Source organism: Natrix helvetica, assembly GCF_964273705.1.
Source record: "Natrix helvetica genome assembly, chromosome: 1".
NCBI classification, from domain to species: Eukaryota; Metazoa; Chordata; class Lepidosauria; order Squamata; family Natricidae; genus Natrix; species Natrix helvetica.
In genome coordinates this window covers 122463428-122481268 of record NC_138548.1, presented here as the reverse complement: position 1 = coordinate 122481268, position 17841 = coordinate 122463428, and the positions used below count along the sequence as shown (strand labels likewise).

The window sequence follows — 17841 nt, the reverse complement described above, 5'->3', positions numbered from 1 at the left end:
ACATCACAAAAAACGAGAAACAAGCACTACTGAAAACATTTTGAGTACTTTGCTTCTAACTTCTTCATTATATCTTAACTCATACTTAGTATCAATAACTGAAACTATCTTTGGAGACACTGGGCAGTCTTAGTGCAAATCATTGTGATCTGCGAGACTGATTCAATTAGACAACAGCCCGCTCACTCACTCTCACACACACACACTGCATTGACTAAGAATCACTGCTTGAATTCTGACCTATTTTTAAGCACTGGACCAAGGAGGAAAAGCATCAGAAGAGGCTTGCTTTGCGTCAATAGCTCGCTCTAGAGATGTACAATAGCTGTCTTCTATGGCCACTCCACCCCCAACTGAGGTATTTCAAAACCTGAATGATATGGCCTTCACTTAACACCTCCAACAAAATAGCAGAATAACAGAGCTGGCTGGGTCTTACCCCTGCTCAAGCAGGAAACCCTATAACAGGGGTGTCAAACTGGATTTCTTCGAGGGCCAGATCAGCATTGTAGTTTGCTGTGGGCTAGCTGAGGGAAGGGGAGATGGGCCTTGTTTTGGCCAGCAAAATGCTGCGTACTGGCCCCATGCCCCATTTTGGCTGCCAGAGGCACCACGGGCCAATCCTTTGCTTTTTCCAGGCTGGCCCTGTGGGCCAGATTTAAGCACCCTGAGGCCAGATGTGGCCCAAGGCCCTTGAGTTTTATACCCCTGCCCTATAACAGTTCAGACAAATGGTTGTCCAACCTCTTCTTAAAATCCCTGTGTTAGAGCAGCCACAAATTTTGGAAAGTCGTTCCACTGATAATTGCTGTGTCAGGACATTTCTCCTTAGTTTTAGGTTGGTTCTCTTTGATAAAGTTTCATCCATTGCTTCTTGTCCTCCCTTCAGGTGTTTTGAGAATAGGTTGACTCCCTCTTCTTTGTGACAGCCCTTCAAATGTTGGCAGACTGCTATGATGTCACCTAGTTCTTTTGTTAATTAAACTAGACACACCACTATTAGCAAAACTCTCTTATACTTCAGAGAAATGCTTCTTAGTGATTACTGGGTATATGATTCATTGTAGCAAGAAGAAAATTCAGATAGACAAAAACAAGGCCTGAGATAATGGTCTCTTTCTCTCTTTCTAGGGGTACTTATGTGCTTTGTCTACACGCTTTGCCTACTGATACAAAACTGATGTCATACCAATACATTTACACAATGTTGTATTGTTGACGATATATGTGTTTGTGAAGCCATACGTATTGCTAACAGTTGTTAGAACTCTGCAAAGGTGTAAAATCAAATTCACAGAGAGAAAATGAAAACAAAAAGACACCACGAATCTGTGATGTAGTAATATGTCATAATTTGTAATCTATTATAGCCTACATTTATTACAAAACAGAAAGTCAGCTCAACATATTTCACGATGACAGGAGGAAAGTTAAAAAGCAATGCAACTATGCAATCACTAAGGTTTAAGAAAAAAAGGGAAACACTACAATACATTAAATAAATTACACTTGGAATTGAAAAGGAAAGATTTGGAAACAATCCTAAAATACTACAGGAATGACTATGAAATTGGAAACCTATATGAAGAAGAACAAATTAAAAAGAATTAAGAATATGTTTCATTTTCTTCATCCAAGGTAAGATATACTAGCAAGAGAATGACATGCAATGAAGGCTCAAATGCAATATTCTTTTTTCCAGAAGTATTCCTATTGGTCTGTTCTGATAAATCATTCTTTGCTTAGAAAGTATTTGGAAAACAGAAAACTTAGTACTTTTTCTCTGTGGAATTCTAACTTTATTCCTATAATGTACTCCTGTAACATTGCAAATGTCCTAATTTGTTCTGCTCTTTTGAGGGAAAATATTATTCTGTTTAAAAAAAAAAAACCATGTCATTTCCTCAGTTCAATTTGAAATTTATTGAAATCCAATATTGACTTTAAAGCCAGAACTATCCTTTCGGGTAATAGATTTTTAGCTCCAGGATGGGGAAAGTAACACAGGTTTTCATCTGTACCATGAAGAGGCACAAACGTTTAACTTAATTCAGATGCATCTGTATCTTAACATTGAACCTATGCTTATTCAAGCATATAAATGTTCCCCAAATGAGTAGTTCTGGCTTTAAACTCAGAAAAGTCCAAATTTTCATCATGCACATTTTTTGTCTGGTCCCTCTTCTCTACCATCCCACTGGTAGACAAGGACTTGTGAAGCTAAAAAATTATATAAGGTGGACTCCAGTTGGTGAGCACAGGTCACTCGCATGGGCGCTTCTCACTGAATTTGCAGGTGTGATCTTCAGCCCGTAACAGGAATCGCTCATGGTCTTCCTCGAACTCCTTGGCCAAGTCGGGGCGCAGTGGATGTTGTAAATCAGGTTCATTTACCAGCTCTATCAAGGCCTTAATTACTGCAGAAAAGATTAAAAGTGACACTTCCTTGAAACAGAGAAAAATGTATACCCAGTGGCAATTGAATGAAAGCCTTCTGGCAGCCCCAGCTCTATCCATCCTTCCCAGGTCATACCTTGGTCTATCCTTGTATAAAGCTCCCAGTTCTGTGCGCGGATGATTGGCAGGCACAATTGACCCATCTCGTCCACATTGGGATGGTAGAACTTGGTTTTGAAGCTTATTGTAGGAGGCTTGAGTGGATACTCACATGGAAAACTTATCTCAATCCAGAAGGCCCCTTTATTGTATGGAGGATTATCCTGGGTATAAGGACAGGAACAAGCATGATTCATAGGAGGCTAAGGAATGCAATTTTCCTTGCAAAACAAACTAAAATTAAAAATGTCAGTCCCTTCCCAAATGGTGAATATGTAAGGCCTTTTAGTACCCCACATTGAACATGTAATCCACTCCCACTGAAATAAAGGCTCTGATACTTTGTGGTATTTTCATGATAACCCAAATCATTGTTTTGAAGTGACAGCATGCTAGGTTAATCTGACTAATACATTACACTCTCCGACAAGCTGTCAGTCTCACTTGTTCTTATCCAGCTTCTTTGAACTCACCGGCACTAAAAGTCCTTTCCAAAGGAGAATATTTGCCACATCTGCTTGAATATCCCGAAAGTATCGTAACCTTAATTTCTTAATGGCATCAAGTTCCTGAAAAGACAAAAATGATTAAACGAACGAATGTATTGTTAAATGGAAAAAGGTTTCCTCTGCGGGTTCGGATTTCCCGGCTGGGAGAATGAATTTAGGATCGAAGCACGCTGCGCTTGAAAGCAAGTTGACTTTATTATTTCAGGAAAGCAAGACCGACAGTGATGTGGATCAGCGTTCCTGGGTGAGCTGACCCCGACATACAGAAAGTGTACATTTTTTATACCATTTTCCTCTTTGAAGTCCTTTTGTTTTCTTTGTACTATTGTTTTATCCCTTTTTGTGTGTGCCTTTGCTAATGGTTCTAATCCTGTCCTGAGTTTTGTTATTCCTCTGCCCTAAAGTGCTTCCCATGGGACAGGGATGAGCCCTAGTGTCTTCTACTGTATTTCCTATTTTTCCATCTTCGCCCCCGAGCTAATCAGTCTTTGTTGTCACTCTGACCTTTTCCTTCTCTTAAAGGTAGCTTCTTCCTGCACTTCCTAGGTCTTTTGTATTATTTGTACTCTGCAGCTATTTCTAATTGTCCCGATATCCTGGTAATTATTCTCAGGATGTTTCTTTTAGAATGTATGCTGGCTTTGTTATTCTAGTGACTTCTAGTTTGGCTATGGGCTGCACTGGTCTTCCTAATACAACACTGTCTTGGTGAAGTTCCCTTCCCACAGTACAAACACAACAAAACACACACTCACACACACACCACAAAGTAGTTCCAAGTAGTTCCAAGATCTATCCTGACAGTGTTGGAAGAAATGTCCTTCTTCTGGATTCGGCTCCAAGTGGGGAAAAAGACACTGGAGACATGGAGGCTTCTTGGAAAGATGGTTTTAATGGTGGACAGGACCACATGGCCTGAGTCCTGAACAGAAAAGGTGACCACATGCTTCAATGTTGGTGGAGAAGAAGAGAGAAGGGAAGAGAAGAGGATGAAGAAGGGCTTGCAGGGCTTTTTTATAATCTGTTCGGCCCCACCTATCTGTTTCCTGTTCCTGTGTAAGAAATGTATTCTGATTGGTTGCCAGATTCCCATGGGCCCGTGCAAGGGCAACCCTCTAGGCTGAGTTTTGAATCCAGGTTTGGTTGAGTTCTCAGATGCCATGTGGTCAGTTGAGTAAAAGGCAATATTATCCTGCCTTAATCCCATCACTCTGGAGCTGAAGAGGAGAACTCTTTATTATGTAAAGTGGACTAGCTTGGCCTTCTTAATGGCCCATTGACAAAGTGGGGAGGGGCAGGAAGCTGCAGGAATTTATTTTGTGTTTAAAATGTGTTTCTCCCTTTTTCACATCCAGGAAAATATAATATTCTGCCTTTTCAATATTTCCTAGGATATTTCATTTTTCTGGGGGAGGGCTGGGTGATAACTTCCTACAACAGCAACAGGACACATTTCAAGCAAGGCTGGGATGTTTCTATGCAAGCCTTGCCCCAACCTAAGTGTTGTCATCTTGGATTTAAGGAGGAATGATGCCAGTTGAAATCCAATGAATTTTTTTCCCATTTTCCAGTCATTGTAAAAACAAAAACAAAAAAACCCGCAATGGCTTATATCCAGCAGCGCACAGCTCTGCTTTATGGCTTTTCTGAGTCGCTTCACATTATCTGAAAACAGCTTTTCAGTTCGGTTTGTTTCCTCTTCCCTCCTTTCCAGCCAGCAGGAAACGAAACCGAAAGCGCCTAAGAGCTCCTTTTCTTCGTTGTTTCAAGCATTTCCCTTCAAAACAGGGTTACCCGCTCCAAATTATCCCTGCCCGGCTCTAAAGGAGGCGTTCTGGGCACCAAAACTATGAAAAGATGCTAGGACAGTCCAGACAGATGACCCAAAACGTATAGGAGAGCATCCCGTTAAAGCTACCCTCTCCCTAGCCACAACTGAAGCGAAGTATTTAAAAACGGAAGCTAAACAATTTCTGCCGAAGGCTCTCTAAATATAAAGGGCGCGCAATAAAGCCCGTCAAAGGGGAGCCTTGCCGGAGACTGCTACCGCCTGCCCACCCCATCCCGGTTAAGTCTCCAGAACTGCCTGGTTGCTTCAAGTATCTCTACTCCTTGAGACGCTGGAAAGGCTTCTCCCAAGACCTGCGGGTTGGAGACCCCGTCTCCTCAAAAGAGGCGCCTCTTATCAATTTCAATCGCTTGCGATCTTCCTGCAGCACCACCGCCTCTTCCTCGAGATGCCTCCGAAGCCCTACAAGGGTCTCCCAACCTCGCGCCATCAGCTTACCTTCGCCACCCTCCGGCAGGCTGCAGCCATTTTCCTTCGATCCGATCCCGAACGCGCTCGAGTTACCACGCGCACACACACCCCGATCCCTCTCGCGCACCAGGCAGAGAAAGGATCCCTTCCTGCTGCTGCACTGCGCTATCTTAGTCGGAAATCGGCGTTTCCCCTCAGCGATCAACTGGACTTTCCTGTTTTTCTTTGAAGACGTTTCGCTCCTCGTATAAATTTTTCCATTCCCCACCATGCAGTCAGAGCTGAAGAAGCTTCTTGGATGAGAAGCGAAACGTCTTCAGAGAAAAACAAAGTCCAGTTGCCTCCTGAAAAAGCACCTTTGGCAGGGCGGTCTTAACAGTATTATGCCCCCCCCCACTCCCCGCAAAGCAGTGTATTGAGGCCTCTAAGACAACTACTCAGGAATAAAAATGTAAGTGGTGGGTAAAATTAAGCATATATTTATTTTATTGGCACTTCCTTCGGTGTTGAAACATTAAAAACATGCTGTGCAGCAACAACTAATCAACATGATAAACATTTGAACAATACAAGAGGCTTGAAAAACAATAATACTCAGTCATATAGTTGCTCTATTTATATGATATAAGGTGAATTGAAGGGTTAATGAAGGAGTATATGAATCAATATTGGCTTGCTTTTATTATGAATTACTCATGTTATTATATAATTGTTAATGATTAAACCAATATTTGCTGTTTGCTTTTGATATGATATACTACTAGAAATCATTTATTAAGAATTAAGCTTTGTTATTGGCTTCTGCTTATATTATTGTATACTGTCAAAAATGTGTTGTTTTCTAGCCTAGCAAATTGTAACCTTAATACTGGATGACATTACTGCAAACGTTATCTCACTGCTGTGACTCACTTCTATTGGCTTCAAAGCTAGGCACATTCTTGAAAACATAGAAGAAATTGTTACATGGGAACAATAGATAAAGGAACCAAACTAGGGAGTTTTCCTGGCTCATAAATCCTTAAAGCATTCTGCCAAAAAACAACTTGGCAAAGGGGGACTGCCACCCCCTACACAAGGTTATAGGAATACTCCACAAATAAGGTAGACAGAGACAGGAGCTTGAACAAAATAATGCTTTAAAGATCACATTGGTAACGATTCTTTGTGTTTGATTGGATGATCTTTGTTTTTATCTGCCTAAAATGTATATAATCCGCTGAGCCACTCTGGCAGAGTGTGGCTATTCCTTACAAGCATTTGTTTGTATCAGGGGTGGGTTCCTGCCAGTTCTAACCTCTTCTATAGAAGAGGTTCCACAAATCGTTTAGAACTGTTTCCAGCTCCCTCCCTCCCCCACCCGCCCGTCCGCACCATGCTTGCCCCGCCCACCACCCACTGATTGGCTGGCTCACCAATCGCCCTGCTTGCCTCTAAGAGTCCTATCTAAACCTTAAAGTCTTAAAGCTGTCAACATCCCTGGGGTTTTTTTTCTAAGGGGTTAGGGGTGCAAGGGTCTTGTAACTCGACAGCTTTAAGACTTGCACACTTCAGTGCCAGAGTTCCTGAGCTAACATGACTGGAGGAGGAATTCTGGGAGTTGAAGTCCACAAGTCTTAAAGCTGTCAAGTTTGAACACCCCTGGTTGTTTTTTCTAAAGGGTTAGGTGTGCAAGGGTCTTGTAACTTGACAGGTTTAAGACTTGCATGCTTCAATGCCAGAGTTCCTGAGCCAACATTTTGGTTGCTAAGCAAGAGCCTTGTTAAGTGAGTTTCACCACATTTTACAAGTTGGCCACACCGACCCAGTCACATGACTGCCAAGCCACTCCCACTCAGTCACATGCTCAGCAAGCCACTCCCACAAGGTAGGCCACATCTACAGAAGAGGTTCTAAAAAATTTTGAAACCCACCACTGGTTTGTATGTTTTGGATACAGTTTTGTCACCCAGCTTTTGCTATGGCCATAAATAAAAGCTGGTATTTTTGCAAGCCGAGTCTCGAGTCTCACTCTCTTTGGCATTTCAGTGGCTCAGGGAAACTGTTGGAACCTTACATTAACATAATTAGTATGGCGTCCCTATACTCATGGGTCCCATGGGCAAGTGCCCATCAGGCCTCTGCATTAAGACAGCCCTTTTCCTTGCAAGACCAGATTCAATTAAATTCCGGCTAGGGTACAGAAGTACAATTTACAATACAGTCTCCTGGCTGCAGAGGACAACACAATAAAACCTTAAACAAAGGAATAAAATGAAAGACCCGAGAAACATTCTAGTGTAAACCGACGAGATTATGTCCCAGGCAGTTTCTAACTGTTTCTTCTGTACCGAGCTATTATGAGGAACGTGTCCGGAAAAGATAAGGGGGGCCTTTCTTTTCCTTTTTTTTTTTTACTCCTCCGAGAGCAAAAGCTAACCTCTCATGGTAAAAAGTGAGATGTGGATGAGTCAAAAATATTTTCCATTCTTGCATATGAATTGCCTTCTCTGTTTGTGTTTCGTTTTCATAACTGTCTTCAAAGAATGTGGTTCGAACAATTTTGTGTAGGAGCAGGAGCAGGATCCATATGTCAGCCTTCCATCAACCTGGTTGAGGAAGATAGGAACTGTGGTTTAATATATGAGGATGCCCAATGGTTACAGCTAGAATATCTGAGCTGCAAAACCAAAACCCCAGATAACCACTGGATAGTAGCAAAAAGATTTTTTTAAAACCCCCAATCCTCTTAAATGTTTTGCTATCATCTAGTGAATTCTAGGATTTCTGCAAGTCTGATAGGGTAGCCACTGCATGGGGAAAGCAAGTAGATATGCTCTGGAGTAACCAATTTTGGGTGATTAAAAATATTATGTATGGATATACAGGTGAGCATTTGCACTTGAGAAGTGCACAAGGTTACACTATATATAAAATTAGAAGGATATGTCTCCATTCACATTATTAGCTGGGGGGGGAGTACCATTGATTAGAAAAACTCCATATACAACAAATATACAATTGTCAGCAACTATGTGAGCAAAACAATTTTTCAACACCTCAGTCTTAGGACTTCGAAGAGGCAGGACAGAAAAAATATTAAAACTTTTGAAATTGCGTATAGGAGAAAGTTCTTTTGAGAATACCATGGACAGCCAGGAAAACAGACAAATCATCAGACAAAGCCACAATTTCTCACTCAGAGGGCAATGATTAGAATTAAATTACCCCACTTCAGACACATTTGAAAGCCTAGTTTCTGAAGAAGGTTTGGATGTTGGAAAAGGTGAAAAAAAGAGAAGAAAATGAACGCAGCAAAGTAGGTAGTTACAATGGAGATGGGTGCACCGTGGGAGGCTGAAAGACCAGGTTAACGACAGATAATCATGAAGAAAATATATGGCCGTGGTCATAGAAGTTAAAACCAGCTTAATGACATAATAACTGCATGTATACTTAAAAGCCTATTCACCAAGTTCTCACTACCTTGTTTCTTATTAGGTCTTATTTTCTTTAGACCCCTGGAATATGTGCTTGGCCTTATTTTCGGGGAGGTCTTATTATTTTTGAGGTGCAGGAGGTGCCAAGCGTAGTCCCTTTGGGGAGAAGGGGCGGTCTATAAATCAAATAAACTTGAAACTTGAACACATGGCTGGTGCTCTGTTGCAATATTTTTGGGGAGGTTTTATTTTCAGGGAAACAGGGTACCGTATTTTTCGCAGTATAAGACAACCTTTTTCCCTCAAAAAAGAGAGTGAAAATCTGGGTGCATCTTATACACTGAATACAGCATTTTTGGCTCATGAAACCCCACCCCCTTCACCAAAATGGCCAAGGATAGCCTTTAGAACAGGGGTGTCCAAACTTGGGAACTTTAAGACTTGTGGACTTCAACTCCCAGAATTCCCCAGCCAGCCATGCTGGCTGGGGAATTCTGGGAGTTGAAGTCCACAAGTCTTAAAGTTCCCAGGTTTGGACACCCCTGCTTTAGAAGGCTTCTAGAGTGCACCTGGGGGCTGGGGGAGGGCAGAAATGCGTGAAAAATGGATCATTTTTGCTTGTTTTTGCCCCCCAGCCCCTAGAAGCACGTTATAAGCCTCCCAAGCCTCCTATGCATGCACCCTTTTTTGACAAACAATGGGCCCATTTTCATGAAAAAGGGCCATTTCTTGCTTGTTTCTCCCCCCCCCCAGACCCCAGGAGCACCCTATAAACCTCCTAAAGGCTATGCATGTCCTTTTTTAATGAAAAACGGGCTCGTTTTCACAAAAATGGCCATTTTTGGGAGGTCTGCAGATAGCAAAACCTTTTTTAAAAATTTGCCTCTTCAAAATCTTGGTGCGTCTTATACTCTGAAAAATACGGTAGTTAAAATAAACAGTATGGTATGCCTAACTCTCAGTATAACTCCTGGTCGTAAAAACATGGCAGAACGGTTTAATTAGAGTAATGCAGCAAAGCCAAGACCTTCACTAAGGCCCTTCAAGGCCTAGCATTTCAGCTGACATCTAGCTTTTGTGTAAAGAAGACTTTTGTCTGCTCAAGCTGGTATTGTTTTAAGCTGAAAAGGAGGGGTTCCTATCTGATACCATCAAACTGAAGGATGATTTCTTGAGGAAAAGCAGATCACCGCCTTCAGTGCAGGCAAGACCATTCACCTCACACACAGAAATGGATTTATCATTGTCTGAACTGAACTACATGTCGCCTCCCAGAAGAAAATAGAACCAAACTACACATTATCCTACTGCATATGCTAGATCTAGATGACTTCCTTATTAATATTTCACGCTGTTCACTCCTGGATCTAGTTCTTGTCTTTCTGCTGTAAAATAAAAAAGGTAATATTCCCTACCTATTGTTCTGTAACTTGTTTGATTTTGTCAAAATCATTTTCAGGAAAACCTGTTTTTTAACTCTTTAAAATGAACTGTATGGTAAATATATCTGACAGCTATCAAACTAAATAGAGTATTATAGTCTAGTTTTTTTTCTACATGGGATCTAAATCTATCATCCTAAATATTTAATCATAATGTCCTACAAGTGGACTTAGAATAAAAAAAAGTTAAAGAACAAATTGAACACCAATACTTCTGCATTTAATCCATTTGTGAAATAAAGCTGCTCACAATCGTCTACACAAATGAAGAAAATGTCATCTGCAAAACAACATCAAAATAAAATACACAATGAAGAACAAGTGAATTCCTTTTGAGGGGTCATTAGTGCTTTCTAAGCTTGATGGTGTTCTTGCAGGGGTTTCATTATCCAAACTAGGTAACATCATCAGTGCTAGCAATGTTAGAAACATCTGCAAGAAAACCACCAAGCTTAGAGAGCATCAAGGATCCCTAATCTCATCCCTAAGGTACAAATTATCTCATTTATTGAATTCATTATACAATTGGATTTTCAAAAGTTCCATAAATAGCTTAATTTTTCTGGAGACTCCATAGTTATCCTTTGGTCTGACAGATAAAAAGTGTGATTATATGAGAAATAATTGCTGAATGAAACAATATCTACTAGTTCTAAAATGAAATGAGTACAGGTAGTTCTTGACTTACGACCATAATGAAGCCTGGTCATTGCAGTCATAAATCATGGTCATAAAGTGGATCATCACATTTACTTTTTGAGGCAGTTGTTAAGCATATTTGCAATTGTTAAGCAAACATCACAGTTGTTGAGTGAATCCCTTGTTTGCTATAGATGGTTTTATCAAAAACTTGAAGTAAACACCAATTCTTGGCAAAAGCATAAATTGCGAGCACGTGACTACGGGATTCTGCAAAGTGCCATAAATTTTGCCCAGTAGCCAAGCCTCCAAAATGCCATCATGTGACAGTGAGGAGGCAGCAGCTGCTGGAAATTCTGAATTGAGTGATAAGCACCTTTTGGGTATCTGTTGCAACTTTGATCTGTAGAAGGCCTGTGAACACTCCAAAGAATTTTAAGTATTCTCTTAACTGTAAGAGATTCATCTAAGGAGTGAAGATATATAAAGAAGAAACATAGTAACTAATATAGCATGGTACATGCTTGATGGCATGATACAAAATTGAATCCTGTTAGCCCAAGGGAAGTGTCTATGCACACATTGGTACCTGGAGTTAGACCCTGAATTATTTGAGAAACTAAATAATCTAAGAAATGAAATAAAATGTCCCAGAAACAGAAAATAACAGTGGTAGTGATGGGAAATTGCTCCGAATATACTGTATTTGTGTGTGTCTCTCTGTGTGCGCATCTATGCGTGTGTTGTGAGAATTATACATAAAAACTATTTTCCCCTTGTAGAAGCAAGATTATAAAACATTATAAAAAGTTTAGTTTAAATTATACTTCCACTTTATTGTATGCTGGTCAGACCCATTGTCTTGTGCAGTGCTGTGTCAGGCAATGGGCAATATATTGAGGAAGGACTTGAGCAAACTGGAAAGATTTAGAGAAGAGCACGGCTCAAAAAAAAATCTAAGTACTGAGACTGAAAGGAATCAGAATGGTTAGCCCCGTGGTCACAAGACTGAGTGGAAAATATACATGCCCTCTTCAGCAATTGAAAGTCGTCATATAGAAGGCTAAGCTCTGCTCCTTATCATATCAGAGAGCAGAATAAGAAACCGTTGGTTTAAATTACATAAAGGGAAATTCACCTGTATGTGTGAGTGTGTGTGTGTGTACACATACATATATGTATATACATAGAGGGAGGGAGGGAAGGAGGGAGAGAGAGAGAGAGAGAGGAACTAGCTGTCGTATACCACTACATATAGCTTGGCCAATGGACCTCAGTGGAAGGGTGATACAATAAAGGAAATTGAATGGCGTGTTAAATGTGGTTGGCAGGCATTCAGCAAGCTAAGTGTAATTTTAAGAACAACCTCCCTCCTATGCCTGAAGATAAAAGTTTTCAATCAGTGTGTGCTACCTGCTCTAACCTCACAATCGATACAAAAGCTATGAGAGACACAAAGAGCCATGGAAAGATACATGCTCGGCATCACAAGAAAAGACAAGATAGAAAGACCTGCAACGTGGATTTGAGAACAAATGAAAATATACGTTGTCTTGAGTAAAAGAATGGAAATGGAAATGGAAATGGGCTGGTCACATAGCAAGAAGAACTGATGGCAGGTGGAACAAGGCTGTCATAGAATGGATCCCACTTGATTAAAAGCATCCACAAAAGAGACCTAAAACAAGATGGATCGACAACATCAGCAAGTATTGCGAGCCCAACTGGCAAAGGAAAGCTCCAGACTGTATTGGTTGGAAGCATGCAGCCTTCATCTTGCAGTGGACAGACAATGGCTAGAATGGAGATGGATGATGAAAGGGAATTTCCAACTTATTCTTAGAAAAACTTGCCGACAATGATAATAGTTGACAGTGGAAGCAAGTACCTCACTGTGAATGGTGGTGGTCTCTCTTTTACTGTGCGTATTCAGGCACAAGCTAACTACTGTAATGCTTTAATCTGATTTCCTTCACTGAGAAGAGGGTTGGATTTGATCTGCATGGCCCCTTCCAACTCTGTGATTTCACAATTCAAAGATTTAGGATTGGCACCATGAAAGGGAATATTATTTGCTCTGCTTGCAAGTCTGCTTTGGATGGCTCAAATGTACTCAAAGTCTGATTAAACAATAACGATAATAAACATGTTCCAAGACTAAAAAGATAACATCATTACAAAAGATGCTGACACAATAATCACAAACAACTGCAATCACCTTGGTGAAGCTTTCTACACAGTTCGCTGCCAGGGCATTTTATGGGGACTGTAAATATTGTATTCCTGCCAGAAGCAACATGACAACCTAATAAGCCACTTTCAACAAGCAACCTCTTCTTTTGCTGCTTCCACTTTCTTCTAGGCTAGAACCCCCTAATATTCGGTCTCTGTCTCTCTCTCTCTCCTTAGAACAGATTGTCCCCCAACACATGCTTCTGGGCAAGGCCTGTTATATTAAAGGTGCTTCTGTCTAAACTTAGTCCTGGGATTTTTCTCACTGTTTTGGTTGCCTTTTGTTACAGAGCATGCCATGAAAGGCATTTATCATTCCAGTTGTCATTTGCCCTATAGATAAGTCAAATATTTCTCAGACAGCATCCACAACAGTGGTGGGTTGCAGGCGGTATGCCCCAGTACGGGCATACTGGTGCCTGCTGGGAGCACCAGGTACTGTTCCGGTACGGTGCTCCGGAGGGCCCATCTGCCTGCCCGCTTGTTCACTCTCCTTACCGGTATTCGAGCTGTTTGGGGCTGCCGCGCACGGAACATACGGTGTCTGCGCGATGCACCGCCAAGCAGCTGGAGCATTGCGGAGGCGTCGCAGAGCATCACAGGTGGTAAGTACACACACACGTTCATGTGGTGGACGCCCGGCATCACAGGTGGTAAGTACACACACAAGTTCATGTGGTGGACGCCCGGCCCCGTTGCACGGTACCAGATGCAACGGGATCCGGAACTCACCACTGATCCACAACCGCAGCTTCACAGTTCTTTCCTGCCTTAGGGAGAAAACATATTCAGCTATGTACATGTCGCATGCATGCATATAGCACTGACTATTCTGTTCCATTCTTCCTTCCTTTATCCTTAGATGCACTAGTGGTTTCATATATGCACCTTGCACCTAAAAAGCATTTGTAAAATTTGTCCAAGGCATCTTCCTGAAGGAACAGTACTTTCACCCAGAGGTAGCTCATTTCCAGTTATAACAACTTCTAGAGCCATGCAGCCATCGCTGTATTAACATACCAGCGTAATTAAATGTCGCTTCGATATAAGTGATATAAATAAATCACTAGTGTAGAAATAAAGGGACTTATGCTCAAGCAAACCACTGTTGTTTGTTAACGGAAAATATTTATATGTTCCCTTTTTGTGTAAACTCAATCCAGCGAAACCATTTTATTTTTCGATAAGGCCTAAGCAGGGCTTCAGAGGTAATACCAGAGTTTTAAAATGCTTTGGCCAAGAAGTGTTTATTGATATAAGTGCCACTATCAAATCATCTAGTACCTACCAATGTCCAAAGGTGCTGATACCACAGCAGAGAAAAACCTATCATCTCTTGATGGGAGAAAAGTGCAACAGAATATGTAATATTATATAGAAGAAGGTGTTGGAAAAGAAAGCTTCAACCCTGCTTCATAATGGTAATCATTTAATTATGAAGAACAAAGGGGAAATGGTCTATTTTCCAAATTACCAAATTACTTATATAGAAGGAATCGCTTTTTGCATCCCATAATTTCTCCTCTTCCACCTCCTCCTTTTTCTGAAATCTGGCTGCAAAGTCTAGTTAAAATATCTCTTTTGGAGCTTGCATAATGTTTGAGATGTCATAATAGTAATACACATGGACAAAGGGTGGGTTGCGTGTTTGACATATCTTTGCAAGAACAGAAGATGAGTCAGAGAGACCATGTTTGCAGAAGATTCTGAATGGAAACAATCCCACTGCTTTGGCAGAGACAAATCCCAATCATAAACTGTCAGCAGCTACCGGTAATATGCAGTTTTTCCAGTCATGGTGGTAAAACAATATAAAAGCTTTGTTCAATTTTGGACCCCCTTGTGAAAATGAAACCGTGTATTTCAGCACAGTCATGATCAGAAGGAGAAAAACTGAAATTAAGCTGTAGATAACTATTCGGGATTTATGAAAACTATGTACAGACTGCACATACTTTGCTGGTTTTGCTCAAATGAATCAGGAGCAGAGTCAGAAATGGAAAAAAAAATAACATATTGAAGAATAAAGTTGGTAAAGAATGTGCAGTTAAACTAAGATTTGTAGTTTTAGAAGCAGAAGCCTTTGTAGATCTTAATGCTGTTTCAAAAACAAACCACAGCAGGAGGCTACATGCAAGGGATACCCTAGCAATTCTGGAAATTGCTAGGGCAGTGATGGCAAACCTATGGCACGCGTGCCACAAGTGGCACGCGTAGCCATTTGTCAGGGCACGCGAGGCACTGCCCTGTCAGCTGGCCAGCGCACATGCGCACGCTGGCCAGCTGAGTTCACCTTTTTAAAACTATTTTTGCCTTCCCCAGGCTCCAGAGGCTTTATAGGAGCCTCCGGACAGTCCCTGAAGCCTCCGGAAGGCCTCCGGGGGGGGCGGGGGAGGCTCTCTTCGCCCTCCCCAGGCTCCTATAAAGCTTCTGGAGCCTGGGGAGGGTGAAAAAAGCATGTAAAAATGGGGGGTCGCGCGTTGTGCGCGCATGCGCACTAGGGGGGGTCGCGCGTTGCATTATGGGTGCGGCACGCCCGCACACGACCCCCCTGCGCTCCCCCCATTTGTGGCACGCGAGCCAAAAAAGGTTCGCCATCGCTGTGCTAGGGTATCTTAAAGATGCCATGGTTAAGAAACACTGCCGCATATGCTGAGGGGATCATCCAAAAGGAACATGTCTTTGTGTTTAACCCAAAGTCATGTGCAGGACCTAGTGAGAGATGGAAATGAAAGTGACAGAAGGGAGCAGCGATAGGGTTAAAAAGTGCCACGGAAATACCTTTATAGTCACATTTCCTTTCAAAAGAGGCAATTTTTCAAAAATGAGGAAATTAGCAGAAAGGAAGTAAGACACATTATGTCAACATAATATGAACTACGAAAGTATAATGCAAATCAGGGAAGTTTAGGAGATCAGCAGCATGTTTAATAAGCAATGTGAACAAAACACTCAAAGATCATTTCAGAAAGTGGAAATTTGGTAAAATGCAGATAACAGAAACAGAGCATATGTATGAAAAAAAGAAAAGCAAATAGGCAATAAGGATTTTTTAAAAAATGATTTTAAGAACTTGTTCACATATTCATTAATCATAATGACTTCATCATTTCATTAAATAACTCAGAGACAGAAACAGTCAAACAATTTGGACTGTTGGATATCAATGGCTTACTAAGGTTGGCGGGGGGAGGAGATAATAGTATTTTATTCATTATAGAAAATATAGGATAGATATTTGTGGAAGAATGAGAACCTGGGGCTGGAATCATATTAAACTAAATCCTGGCTGGATTAGCAGAAATACTAAACCATAAAGCATGGGTTAAACCAGAATGCTAGGTTCATACCACATACTTAACAAAACTGAAGCAAACCATGCACCCATGCTTATATGAATCATTAAGACAAATATTAGTGACAAATAACTAAAATAAAAATAAAATAAAAAATAACTTTATTAATACATTTAAAACCAAGATAATAATGGCATCTATATCTGAGTTCACATTTCATTCAAATGTGAAATTGCTAATTTTCTAATTATTATCTTTTATAGGCTTTAAGATTTAACTTGTCGCTTGCTTGCTGTCTTCATTTTTTAAAGTATTTTTCCCAAAGTTTTACAAGAAAATTGAGAAATAGCATAAAATTGGGAACATCGTTTATTTATGACTTTGCGGTTAATAATAAATTGTACAACCATACCTGGAATATTATGTGCAGCTCTGTTTAAATTTACATAGTATCAGTTGCTAAACATTCTAACTTCAGACTTTCACATTAATGATCATAGTAGGAACAGAACGTTACTCTGTTCTGAATGAATACCATAGCTGATTTCTAGAAAATGCTAATGAAACTCAACAGCCATTTGTCTGAAGTGTTATAGGGTCTCCAGCTTGAGCAGCAGGTTGGACTAGAAGACCTTCAATATCCCTTCCAAATCTGTTATTTTTTTTTTTTTTTACTTTGAAAGCCATGTGCTGGGGGATAATTCTCTGGCCTAGCTTTATCCTCAGATACATATAAGTAGTCCATTGGTAACTGTATCACTCTTATGCTCAACTGACCTGCACAACCTCTTCCCCCTATTCAGCTATTATGGTTTGTAAACCATGGTTTATGGATGACCATGGGATGGTATAATATGCAAGTGTAGCAGCAGCAGTTACCTTCTAAAGCTAATTGGCTTAATGGATGAAGATTCCCAGAAGCTCATAATTTCATGAGGACATTCAAGAGTATTGCCCTGGTATGCGGAAAAATCAAGAATCTTTTGCAGGAGAAACAAAAATGTTTCTTATAGCATTATGAAGACAGATACATTCAGTTTTATAAGCTTTTGTGAACCGCAGCTATTTTGTTTAATGCAGCTGAGAAAGTGACCCTTTCATAATTTAAAGCTACTATTAGAGTATTGGTTGTAATACTTGAAAACTATCTAAATAAATGCTAAACTAAGTGTTCTACTTGTAATCTTTTTAAGGATGTTCTGACTAAGTTCACACATCCCAAGAGCCATACCCATTACCCATTATTTATGGTCTAACCCATTACTGACTGGGTTTACGCAACATGCTATAGTCAAACCAAACTAATCAGTTTATGACATGTGTCCTTGAATGCACCAAGGTCGCCTGCTAGCCGTTTCTAGAGGAAATGTCCTCCTAAATTTTCATCTTCATCTCATCCCTCACCCACTCCTTAGCCATTCCCGTTTTAAAGTAGTATTTTCTGTCTCTTCTTGGCACAAGCCTGCCAAAGAAATAATTTCTGACACT

At 40.7% G+C, this 17841-nt stretch overlaps 1 protein-coding gene across 1 annotated transcript; it reads right to left on the bottom strand.

Annotated features, from left to right (window-relative positions):
* Window positions 1–1885: 1885 nt before the first annotated feature.
* LOC309383652 (ubiquitin-conjugating enzyme E2 L5-like) lies at window positions 1886–5493 on the bottom strand. Its single transcript, XM_081936448.1, has 4 exons — window positions 5353–5493; window positions 3030–3125; window positions 2534–2720; window positions 1886–2417 (listed from the first exon to the last, which is right to left on the bottom strand). Exons 1-4 carry the CDS (start codon window positions 5380–5382, stop codon window positions 2263–2265), a joined length of 468 nt encoding a protein of 155 aa, XP_081792574.1. The 5' UTR covers window positions 5383–5493; the 3' UTR covers window positions 1886–2262.
* Window positions 5494–17841: the final 12348 nt, after the last annotated feature.

Excerpts from the sequence above, each read along its gene's own strand:
- LOC309383652 (XM_081936448.1), bottom strand. The coding sequence starts at position 5,382 with ATGGCTGCAGCCTGCCGGAGGGTGGCGAAG. Across the intron at positions 3,126-5,352 it reads CCTGCCGGAGGGTGGCGAAG|GAACTTGATGCCATTAAGAA; the intron begins GTAAGCTGATGG and ends TTGTCTTTTCAG. Across the intron at positions 2,418-2,533 it reads TTATACAAGGATAGACCAAG|TAATTAAGGCCTTGATAGAG; the intron begins GTATGACCTGGG and ends TCTTTTCTGCAG.